The sequence below is a fragment of the Salvelinus fontinalis genome, chromosome 41 (genome assembly GCF_029448725.1).
Source record: "Salvelinus fontinalis isolate EN_2023a chromosome 41, ASM2944872v1, whole genome shotgun sequence".
Classification (NCBI taxonomy): Eukaryota; Metazoa; Chordata; class Actinopteri; order Salmoniformes; family Salmonidae; genus Salvelinus; species Salvelinus fontinalis.
The window spans coordinates 8113111-8126198 of record NC_074705.1 but is presented as its reverse complement, the minus strand read 5'-3'; the positions used below and the strand labels follow the sequence as shown (position 1 = coordinate 8126198).

Below are 13088 nucleotides of genomic sequence, written 5' to 3'. Positions count from 1 at the left end.
TCCCCACAATAAAGGGCAACCAGTGAAGAACAAATATCATTGTAAATACAACCCATATTTATGTTTATTTCTTTTCCCTTTTGTACTTTAACCATTTGCACATCGTTACAACACATCGTTGCATAATATGAATATATTGTAATGTCTTTATTCTTTTGGAACTTCTGTGAGTGTAATGTTTACTGTTCATTTTATTGTTTATTTCACTTTTGTATATTATCTACCTCACTTGCTTTGTCAATGTTAACATACAGTATGTTTCCCATACCAATAAAGCCCCTTGAATTGAATTGGCCTAACTGACAAACAAAGGCACTTCTGCGTCCGTGCCTGGCCAGGCCTGGGCCCCAATGTACTGACACACAGAACGAAGGACCTTTAATGGAATGCTGCATCTCAAATACAGTGGAGTGTAATGCTTCAACCATTCTGTGGTGTGTCTAATAATGATGTTGGCTTGGCCACATATTAATATAGGTCAACTGCTTTGAGTTGTAGACCTTCTGTCTATGCAAATCAGCAATATTACTTTCTGACAATAACACCAGATCTCCATGGCTACAGACTAGTTGCTATGGAGAAAGGTTAGATCTAAGAAACTAACCTCTCAAGTTGTCTAGGCTACTGAGCCTTGACCCACAATGCTAGCTGCAGACTACCCCCTTGTCGAGGGGATGTCGGCTTGTTCTCATCTCAGCAGGACAAATATGAATTATGGATTTCACTGTTTGAAAGGGGGAAACCAGGCCAAGGCTTTCCAATTAGTGAATTTAGCTGAATGCCAAGTGAAGTTTGTTGCCCTAGTATCTTGTTCCAATGGGAGCCTTTTATATATAACCCCACTGATCTAAAAAATAATATTATAATAATTAGATATTTCTAATAATGCACCCAAATCTCTGTTAAAAGGCTGCAAGCATTCCTTTTGTAGTCCAGACATCAATCAGCTTAGCCGTTGGTTATTATTGAATCAAAGGTTAAATCCTACGTAGCCAAAGTATGAAAATCATTTATTTTCCCCTTCTTTCTTTTCAGTAACATTGTCCTCACACAGGAGGGCAGGGAAGGACAGGCTCTGTCTGTCTTCCCCTCGCTGACTGTCTGTCTGTCTGTCTGTCTGTCTGTCTGTCTGTCTGTCTGTCTGTCTGTGTGTGTGTGTGTGTGTTTCCCTCCCTCTCGAAGACACATTCTGCTCCAGATAACTCCTCTATAAACATTATTGTTGATACTTTCACAATTTACAGAACATAGAATGGAGGCAACACCACCTCCCTGTAAAAATAATCACCATCATCTCTTCCCATCATTACTTGCCTGTTTTCCCAACATGGTGTCACATGACAGGAACAAAAGAGGGTTTTCTTCCATTTCGGACCGGCCCAGGAAGATCCCATTTGAAAAAATAATAATGTGATCTCTGTACCCAGATGACCCGATAGACCGAAGGTTGTCCATTCCCCAATGCTCCGTCTCCACTGATCCTTGACCCAGTTAGCTTCACCTTTCTCGGGGTTAGGAATAGGATGTCCTCCCCTCACTGGATAAAAACTGACCAATAAGTTAACCTATAACCATTCCAGGGACCCCCCATGAGAGACCACTATGTCTATTTGCACTTTACAAGCTAATTACCAAACAACGGAGCAGGGTTAAAGTTAGTTTAAACTAGCAGCTCAGACCATGTATACACAGGCAGCTGTTGAATGGCCCATAAGCGCTATGCTAACAGCTAACAGCAGAAGTAGAGGCCCCACAGGGTGGTGCCCAGTGAAACATGAAAATCCACTGACCTCCGCCCTTTCCCACATGACCTATGCAGGTGTTCACTGATTGGCCTAAGATGCTCTGTTCCAATGTTCAAGGCGTACCAATTAGAAGCAATGTGTTGGACATGCATTCTAAATGGTATTCTGGTATGCATATTGGAAAATAGACTTTTGTCTTGGTGAATGCACTGACTACTCCTCATGATACCAATGAAGAGTCTGATCTACTCACTATCGTTTCAGCACTGACCTGTCTGATTGTTATGCTGGACAGGTTTCCTTCTACAAAGGGAAACGCCCTCATATACATTATGTTATGATAATGACACTCAGACTTCCACATTTGGTACAGTGAAATTGATATCCATTTCAGTGCCATGATTTGGAAAGTGAATCAGATTATGTACAGAACTTGTTCCCCGTTGCCCCAAAGGAGAGGTCAATTACCTAGATGCAGCATAGATGCAATCTATGTTTATTCATCTGTTCCAAGGAATCCACTGACCATCCGACACTACAGGAACAGGTTCGTCCAGTCTACACGGATATGGCAGCTCTCGCCAACGGTGAGGTCAACTCCAGAAAGACTTTTAATTGGTGGGAATTAAGATTCCGTACAGGACGGTCTGACGACTCTACTCATGCTTGTCATGACCAGATCAGTCCGACAGGTGTCAGCTTTGCTTCCCGCTCCTGCCTTCTAACAGAACAGGGGGATGAGGGAGGATGGGAGGATGAGGGATGTTAGGAGGATGAGGGAGGATGAGGGAGGATGGGAGGATGAGGGAGGATAGGAGGAGGAGGGAGGATGGGAGGATGAGGGAGGGGTGATGAGGGGTGGAGGAGTGGGGTTGGAAAATGAGCTCATACCTCCTGGGAGACTGATCTGACAGTGGATCAGATCGCTGTTTCACTGCCACATTCATGGCCGTGAGAACGAGGAATCCACACACACACACACAACCACTCATACACACACACACCGCCTGCTTTTCTGTGTCCCAGGAGGAATGAGGATACAGTGAAAGGCTATTTGTTCTGCTACATGGCTGTGCCGCCACGGAGGCCTTTGGCATTCAGACGCACACTGCTCCCACGATCAGTCCATTCAGGAGGCCCTCACACAGGAGAGATGCTCTTAGACCTCTCTGGCGTTGTTCTGGAAGTCCCATTGATGTTTGGTCGGGAGAGTGAAACAGTGAAATAGCACAGGGATTCGTCTTAGCTGTTGTCTTACTGGATTGGTCTTAATGTCCTGACTGTCATGCCTCTTTCTGTATGTTCTCCTATAGAATCTTATACATAGTGGAAAGTGCTTGATTGGGACAGGCTGGGTAGATGCCAAACTAGTCAACCTGAAAACCAGTTGGATACCAGATACTCATGTCTTTGAGTTTCATTGACTGGACTCCCCAGATATCCCTAAACCAGCTTCTGAGTCAGCTCTCATAACAATCCATGTAACAGCTAACCTGTAAGCTTTCAAACATCATTCTGTCTCCTGCCAGAACGGCCTCTCTGCCTACCTGCTAGTCCAAGTAACAAACCTAGCCTGAGGCCCCTGGGTGGGGGACACGTTTAGACAGGGCTGGAGGAATCCTCCAGGAGCCAGTCAGGAGCCACTGTCAGTCAGTCTGTTGCCCCAGGGATCATCACACTCCACTGGGCTAATGTGGATGCGACTGCCCCTGACACGGGGGACAACCCTGCTGGAAGAGCATAGTTCCCACCAGGGAGGTGGTTTGTTTGTGTGTTTATTAAATATCATGTCTTGGTTGTTGTTCGATGGTGGTTACTGGAGAAACATGATTAATTGTGATTTCAAAATTTCTCCTTTCATGTCCTGAATCTGCAGCAGCTAAACATATAAACTACCCCATATATACAGAGTTCTTTGGGATAAACAGGGTTTTAACAAGATTACTGAATGTTGTGGAAAAGAAGAGATGTGTTCAATGACTTCCATGCTGTGATATCAATTTGTTTCTCTTTCTTTTCTTCCCATCAGCTGGTTAAACAGGGTTCTACCAGGACAGTGTGATTTACACACAGTTGGTACAGCTTCAGACCACGGTGGGTAGAAAGGTCTCTCATTGACACGGTTAACTGACTTGGTGAACACCTGGGGTTTCTCTTCATCCAGACACAAACTACAGGGAATAACTGGGCTGGAGCACAGTTGGTCCTGATTAGGTTCTGCCACTCACACACAGACACATGTTGTTCAAGAAGAGAAAACAACACATACATTCTAGAACACACACAGACACATGTTGTTCTAGAAGAGAACACAACCCATACATTCTAGAACACACACAGACACATGTTGTTCTAGAAGAGAACACAACCCATACATTCTAGAACACACACAGACACATGTTGTTCTAGAAGAGAACACAACCCAAACATTCTAGAACACACACAGACACATGTTGTTCTAGAAGAGAACACAACCCATACATTCTAGAACACACACAGACACATGTTGTTCTAGAAGAGAACACAACCCATACATTCTAGAACACACACAGACACATGTTGTTCTGGAAGAGAACACAACCCATACATTCTAGAACACACACAGACACATGTTGTTCTAGAAGAGAACACAACCCATACATTCTAGAACACACACAGACACATGTTGTTCTAGAAAAGAACACAACCCAAACATTCTAGAACACACACAGACACATGTTGTTCTAGAAGAGAACACAACCCATACATTCTAGAACACACACAGACACATGTTGTTCTAGAAGAGAACACAACCCATACATTCTAGAACACACACAGACACATGTTGTTCTGGAAGAGAACACAACCCATACATTCTAGAACACACACAGACACATGTTGTTCTAGAAGAGAACACAACCCATACATTCTAGAACACACACAGACACATGTTGTTCTAGAAGAGAACACAACCCATACATTATAGAACACACACAGACACATGTTGTTCTAGAAGAGAACACAACCCATACATTCTAGAACACACACAGACACATGTTGTTCTATAAGAGAACACAACCCATACATTCTAGAACACACAGACACATGTTGTTCTAGAAGAGAACACAACCCATACATTCTAGAACACACACAGACACATGTTGTTCTAGAAGAGAACACAACCCATACATTCTAGAACACACACAGACACATGTTGTTCTAGAAGAGAACACAACCCATACATTCTAGAACGCACACAGACACATGTTGTTCTGGAAGAGAACACAACCCATACATTCTAGAACACACACAGACACATGTTGTTCTGGAAGAGAACACAACCCATACATTCTAGAACACACACAGACACATGTTGTTCTAGAAGAGAACACAACCCATACATTATAGAACACACACAGACACATGTTGTTCTAGAAGAGAACACAACCCATACATTCTAGAACACACACAGACACATGTTGTTCTACAAGAGAACACAACCCATACATTCTAGAACACACACAGACACATGTTGTTCTAGAAGAGAACACAACCCATACATTCTAGAACACACACAGAGACATGTTGTTCTAGAAGAGAACACAGCCCATACATTCTAGAACACACACAGACACATGTTGTTCTACAAGAGAACACAACCCATACATTCTAGAACACACACCGACACAAGTTCAAGAAGAGCATTCTATACATTCCAAAACACAAATATTCTCAGACAAAGAAGTTTGAGGCAATAATAAACTGTTTTGTGCATTTATTTGTTATTTTACACAAGAGCGTAAAAACATCAACTGACTGGCAAGAAACTGTGTTTGCAAATTCAAAAACAGTTGCAAATAATTTTCAGGTTGTGACTGAAATGTACACACATTGTTTTTCTTTTGTGTAGTGAAATAAATGCAAACTAGTTGAACAAAAAGAACAAGATAACTAAAATATAACTAATGGTATATTATTTTAAACAGTAGCATAACTGCCATTTTTTTTAACATTACACAGAAAGCACACCTTCATTGATTCCGTTTCACAAAACTTAACAAAATCACTGCACCTACAAATCAACAAATATATAAATATGATATTTACAGAATAAACAATGATCTAATAATGTGGATTTGAAAGTCTACTCCTTCATTCTACATACTAAGCACCAATACTTTCTAAATGAGTCATCTAGAGGAGTGTTTGGGACTGGATGGATCCTCCTGGCTTTATATGGACACCTCACTGACCAACATACATACATCAACATACATACATACATCAACATACACACATCAACATACATACATCAACATACATACATCAACATACATACATACATCAACATACATACATCAACATACATACATCAACATACATACATCAACATACATACATCAACATACATACATCAACATACATACATCAACATACATACATCAACATACATACATACATCAACATACATACATCAACATACATACATCAACATACATACATCAACATACACACATCAACATACATACATCAACATACATACATACATCAACATACACACATCAACATACATACATACATCAACATAGATACATCAACATACATACATCAACATACATACATCAACATACATACATCAACATACATACATCAACATACATATATCAACATACATCAACATACATACATCTACTTCTCACATTCTACAGATTGGCTTTCGTGTTTGTAATGTCTTTTTTATGGCCCCAGCGAAGACCAGAAGCTAAGAGTCAGCTGAGGGGGATCAGAATAAAGAATACAAAATAAAATATAGCTTTAGAGTTTTGACTCTGGTCTCGGCTGTCAGTCCGTTTGACATTCCTGATTTCCATTTAAACACAGTGGCTTGATTCAGTGGCAGGTCCTTCAGGGTAATGGAGTCTGGTTGACTGACTGCCTGCTCACATAAACACTGGCAGGGAGAGCACCTCGTCTCCCTCCGCTGTGGCTCCGACCAGGGCAGGGGGAAGTGTGTGTGTGTGTGTGTGTGTGTGTGTGTGTGTGTGTGTGTGTGTGTGTGTGTGTGTGTGTGTGTGTGTGTGTGTGTGTGTGTGTGTGTGTGTGTGTGTGTGTGTGTGTGTGTGTGTGTTTACGGTGTTGTTGAACCATCTGTTTGGGTGACACCAAGTCTCCAGTTCAGAAGTAGTGCTTTATGAAGAAGACCCCCCACCCCTGTTACTAGCCAGGGGGAAGTTAACCAAACTCACTCAAAAAGGGGGAAATTATAACAAAAGTGGAGTCACACTGTAAATGAAACAGAGCATATGTATTTGGTCTTGGTCTTTTACAGTGCGTCTAATGTGCTTGAGATGTCCTTCCCAGGGACTGCATGCAGTCAGTTAACTGTTCAGCCCGTTCAGCAGGCCTTAAATAGAGTCTGTTTGGTAGAGAGTCAGTTCTCTGTGGGTTGTGTGACATCACCTCTGTGGGTCCAAGACAATTTTCCCCTTAGGGACAATAAAGTGTATCCCATCTTATCCTGTCCTCTCCCAGCGGGTCAATCACACGTTATTCTCCACCGCCGCCACGGCCGAGTACTCCGTCTCGGACACATGTGATGCGTCAATGAGCTTGGCCAGGCCCGTCTTGGTGGAATACTTGAAGATGAAGGCCTTCATGAGGTCGTAACGGTAGTTCCTGTTGATGAAGTTATAGATGACGGGGTTGATGCAGCAGTGGATGAGGCTGAAGCACTGAGTCAGGTGGAGGGACACATACAGGAAGTTCTCCAGCCTGCAGCTGAAGGGCAGGACGTTGAGGAGAGATAAAGTGTCGACCAATAGGACTCCGTGGTAGGGCAGCCAGCAGACCAGGAACACCACAATGTAGGTCAGGATGATCTTCCGGCTGATAATAATAATAATAATAATCATTGATTAATCATTGATCATTGATTGGATTTATAAAGCGTATGTGTGTGTGTGTGTGTGTGTGTGTGTGTGTGTGTGTGTGTGTGTGCGTGCGTGCGTGCGTGCGTGCGTGCGTGCGTGCGTGTGTGTGTAAGGGAGGCACTCACCTGATGCGTCGCTCCTGGTTTGAGATGGCGCTGGAGCCTGGCGGGTTGGCGTTGCCAATGGCGCCTGCTAATAACAGGTAGAAGACAGCGATGACCGGTAATGGGATGGCGAAGCCCAGGACGATGAAGCTAAGCTGAATGCCCACCATCCACTCTCGGGGGTTGTCAGTGGGGTAGACGGGCCGGCACAGGGTGGCGTCAGAGTGTGTGGACTTGACCGCCTGGAGAAAGTAAGTGTCTGGGACAGAGGCGGCCAGCGCCAGCAGCCAAACCAGGATACAGATCACCCTCCGCACCACCTTCTTCCTGCGGCTGTTCCCTCCGTCTCCGAATAGCGCCACGGACATGTAGCGGTCCGCGCTCATACAGGTGAGGAAGAAGATACTCCCGAAGAGGTTGACGCTGAACACCAGGTGGGTGATCTTACAGACGGCCTCGCCGAAGGGCCAGTGGCCGCGCTGCAGCAACGAGCTGACCCAGACTGGGAGAGTAGCCACCACACAGAGGTCAGCCACAGCCAGGTTGAGGATGTACAGGTGGGTCTCAAAGCGGTTCCTCTCTGAGCGGAGGTTGACCCACACCACCAGGGTGTTGGCGGCCAGGCCCACCAGGAAGATGAAGATGTAGAGGACAGAGAGGGTGTAGAGCACCGCCGCGTGGCTGAACCCAGCCGGGCACAGCAGAGCCTCTACGTGGTGGGATGACATGTTGTCCCCCGTGAAGTTAAGCTCCGCCCACATCTCCATCAGCTCCGTCAGCTCGTTCACACTCAGACTCATGGTGGCGTTCACCGCAGTGGGGGGAAGGCCGTGTTGTGAAAAAGCCAGAATCCACAATCTGTAAAGCAAGAAGTTTGCTGGTTAGAGTTCGCGCAAAACAAATGGATCAACTGAGGGGCTGTATGAGCGGAAATATGTCCATTTGCAAAACAAGACATTTGCTCGGTGACCACACAAACATATGGACCAAATATGTCAAACAATCATTTGTTTAGAGGGACAACAGGCATTATCTAAAACATCTCAAGAGGCCAGGGGCATCAATGACCCCCGAAATCTGAGGGGTTACAAAGTATGTGAGGATGTCTGGGGGGGGCTTGGTGGTCCTGAAGTTGGAGAATCTTCCATTTTTCAAACACCTGAAACAGCGTTTTCCATGCTTAATTCTATGTAAAAAAAGATATGTTTATTTTTCTGCATATCTAAGCATAACTCTTGAGCTGACTGTATCCTCCTGAACGGCAGTTATTGTTTTAAAGAAACTAAATATGCTCTCTGCATCTCTGCTAAAATCTGGGTAAAAGATTGAAAGGTATGTGACTTATTCAGTACATTTAGTTATTGGTTAAAGTCTTCAAACCTTGCCAGCAGGCATTCCAGCTAAGATAGTTTTAGACAAGCTAGTTACTGGAACTTGATTGATAACCTGAAAAGGCTTCTTGGTAGCTAGTTATCAGGTTGGGTGATTGGGAACCTATCTGGACTAGCTAAAGCCAACTTCATACAATTGCAAGGTGGCTAGTAGTATTACAGAGACTTTTTAGTATTTTTTATTACAGGATAAATCTGAGGGTCATGTCCCCTGTGCTCCCCATGGGCATGGCGCCTCTGTCCGAGGCGGCATGGTGGGATGTCAGGGGTTAGACCGATCGCATGCTGTGTCCAGGAATGTTCTCAATGTTTTCCCTCTAGTTCATTAGACAGAGACATTCCACAGGACTCCCGAGTTCCTCCTAGTACATCAATAACAAGCAGTGTTCCTCCTAGTACATCAATAACAAGCAGTGTTCCTCCTAGTCCATCAATAACAAGTAGAATTCCTCCTAGTACATCAATAACACATAGAATTCCTCCTAGTACATCAATAACACGTAGAATTCCTCCTAGTACATCATTAACAAGTAGAATTCCTCCTAGTACATCAATAACAAGCAAGAGGAGTTATCATGGTCTAGAACAGACAGATTCTCACATCTGAGACTAATCTGACTACTGCAAACTGGGTGCTGAGGGACTATTTCAACTATGCCTGTATTACCACTGAATTGTGAACTGAAGTAAGCCAGTAAATGATTTATTACTGAATCAAAATAAAGGGCTTTTCAGATTATACCATTTTCAAATGTAAATGTGGAGATTTAAAAATTCACTCAAAATTTAACAAGGTCCATTTTAAGCTAAATCAAATAAATGTCAGTAAATACTGTAGGTACATGTGGAGCATGGACATTTATGACTCCATGTATTTGTGTACATCCATTTTTATGACAGTGAAATAGGGACCTCCCAACCTCACAAGGACCTCTCAACGGCATTCACTTAGCCTTTAGCACAAAGAGAGTGAAGAGTGTACTGATGCTTTCAATGTGACCCAGGAATACCTCAAGGTGAGGACTTCACGGACACGGAAACGTAGCCTGCGATTGAGATATGGACAGGATGGAATGTGTGTGTGTGTGTGTGTGTGTGTGTGTGTGTGTGTGTGTGTGTGTGTGTGTGTGTGTGTGTGTGTGTGTGTGTGTGTGTGTGTGTGTGTGCGTGTGTGCGTGCGTGCTCGCACACACTATGGAAGGTATGGAAGGTGAACGGTCCGGTTATTCACTAGAAACAGTGAACCGGCATCATATCATGGCCCTTTCCTTTGAACCGACAGTTCGAGGGTCAGGGGTCAGAGGGCCGCGTTGTTGAGAGAGAGATGTGAAGCGAGCCAGAGAGCTTCACATCAGATGAGACCATAGAACACAGGATGCAACTGGTGCTGCTGGGTAGCCCTTCACACACTGATTAAACCTCTCACTACTTGGCTTTTACTGCAGGTCTTCATGGACTACCGCACTTCATAAGAAGTGTTCAGACTGTTCAGACTGTTCAGAGTTGATACCTTATCAGACCTGTTCAGACTGTTCAGAGTTTATACTTCATAACACATGTTCAGACTGTTCAGAGTTTATACTTCATAAGACCTGTTCAGACTGTTCAGAGTTTATACTTCATAAGACCTGTTCAGACTGTTCAGAGTTTATACTTCATTAGACATGTTCAGAGTTTATACTTCATAACACATGTTCAGACTGTTCAGAGTTTATACTTCATAAGACCTGTTCAGACTGTTCAGAGTTTATACTTCATAAGACCTGTTCAGACTGTTCAGAGTTTATACTTTATGTCTGTAAAACAAATAGGACTAATATAAATGCAATTGAAACAGATTAACTGGATTTAACCATCAAACAACTTAATCGTTTCTTTATTTGCTTATAACATTAGCCAGATGTTTGTTCATCTAACAAAATTACCATATAGCCTTAAAAGCATTGTGGGTAACATGAGTAGATAGACAGCTGTCTTTAAGATGACCTTAAATCAGTGACAGATGAAAACTAAAAGCCTGACCCATTTGGGAGAGGTGGGTTACATTAAAACCAAAAGCTGCAGAAAGCTTGGTGTTTTTACTGCCGTCACTCCCACCATGCATTTGGGAATGGATGACATTAAATGCTGCATCTCCACGTGCCATAAAACGCCGTGGCCCTTTTGAGGACCCCAGTCCTTGTAAATCTGTTGTGTTTTCACTGGTCAAACAGAGTGGCTCTTCACCTGGTTCCCTTGTCCTCCCTCTAGCCCCCAATGGCCCCAGGGCAGCTAGCACCGTCTGGGGCACAAAGAGCTGCCCGTGTGGACACAGCGTCGCTCACCACCACACCCCAATATTACATCCTACCACAGACATACACAAACACACTCACACACACATGCACTCACTCACTCATTCACTTAATCACACACTCACACACTCACACACACACACAGACATACAGTATACACATATTACACACACCTCCACTCTCTTTCTCGCTCCCAGTCTCTCACTGTCTTTCTGTCTCACTGCTTTTTCCTCTCTGCATACTACACTCCCTCCCCCTCTCCATCTCCCTGTCCATCTCCCTTCCCTCTCCCTCCCCATCTCCCTTCCCCCTCTCCTCTCCCACCCCTCTCCCTTCCCCTCTCCATCCTCCCTCTCCCTCTCAATCCCCCTTCTAGTTCTGGTCTCAGCAGAAACCCTGCAACTTTAAACTGTTTCCCTCCTCCTCCAAGGAACCCTCCCCCCCCATTTCTCTCTCCCCACTCTTATTCACAGTGAAAATTCTGCAACCATCTGTACTAAATGAATACATTGAAAGGTCGGCTATTAACGGTGTCCATCCAGCAAATAGCCTGCTGAATATGTGAATGACCAAAATGGGTCAGTCTAGTGGAATTTTAGTGATAGTGCAGAAATCTTCTGAAGATACAGTAGATGACTGTTGTCCTACTATAAACTACTTTTGTTAACAGAAATACACACTACCAACTACAGAACCTTTCCATTAATTATTTGATGCGTGATTTATTCACATAAACAGACCCACAGTTCCTAAACACGCTATCTCTCTACCTGTCAGCTATAATGCATTATGTTAAGATTAAAAATAATAATAATAATAATAACGTTATTGTGCACAATTTAGGTGCGTCTATCCATTGCCGTATCATTTGCTTACATACAGGGCAATCTAGATCTGATTGAATGTAGACCAGTCTGCGGGGATATAACCCACTGTTAATCCGCTGGACCCACTGTTAATCCACACCCCCAACTGTGAGACCCGGGGCGTTTTTACAAATGTGTGACAACTTCAGAGCACAACAAATCTCAGCGCCATGGAATGGTTGGGTAATGTCAAAGCACTCGTTTTCTAAACTCAATAAAAACTAACAAATAACATACATATAACATGCCAGTTAGAAAAACTATAATAGCCTATGAAAACGAAATGTATTTTATTTTCTGTCAGTGAAAAAGTAGGATAAAATGCACTATGGGTAGTGTTATTTAAAGGTTACTTACAAAATGCCTTTCTGTGTCCTTTGTAACTCCTTCAATACAGAAATTGCACAGAATGTCCCCGTGAATGCTTTTGAGAGTCCCTAGACTGGTGTCAATATTGACGTTATAGTAGGCCTGTTGAAGTCTGTAGGTCATACGCAAATTGACTGAAGAGCTCTCGGGTTCCTGCTCTGTCGAGACTACCTCGCTTTGTCCCGGTGCACTTGTTAAATACTGCAGAGAGCAACGCCTACTAGGGCAACTAGGCAGCTTGGTAAAACTGATTCATTGATGTTTCAGAAAAAAAACAATGGAATCGACGGACTTGCGAAACATCGGATTTCCACTCCCACCAACATAATAGAGATATAAACAGTAGTTAGTTATTTGTGTCCGAGTACTGAAAAGTCTGACGTCCAATGCTGCTTTGCATTCCATCACCT

At 43.5% G+C, this 13088-nt stretch overlaps 1 protein-coding gene across 1 annotated transcript; it reads right to left on the bottom strand.

Annotated features, from left to right (window-relative positions):
* Positions 1 to 5482: 5482 nt before the first annotated feature.
* LOC129840433 (atypical chemokine receptor 3-like) lies at positions 5483 to 13088 on the bottom strand. Its single transcript, XM_055908323.1, has 3 exons — positions 12667 to 13088; positions 7780 to 8616; positions 5483 to 7610 (listed from the first exon to the last, which is right to left on the bottom strand). Exons 2-3 carry the CDS (start codon positions 8556 to 8558, stop codon positions 7265 to 7267), a joined length of 1125 nt encoding a protein of 374 aa, XP_055764298.1. The 5' UTR covers positions 8559 to 8616; positions 12667 to 13088; the 3' UTR covers positions 5483 to 7264.

What these genes read in the sequence shown, in the direction of transcription:
- LOC129840433 (XM_055908323.1), bottom strand. Translation starts at nt 8,558, where the DNA reads ATGAGTCTGAGTGTGAACGAGCTGACGGAGCTGATGGAGATGTGGGCG. An exon ending in AACCAGGAGCGACGCATCAG is followed by an intron (nt 7,611 to 7,779) that starts GTGAGTGCCTCC and finishes TATTATTATCAG; the next exon opens with CCGGAAGATCATCCTGACCT.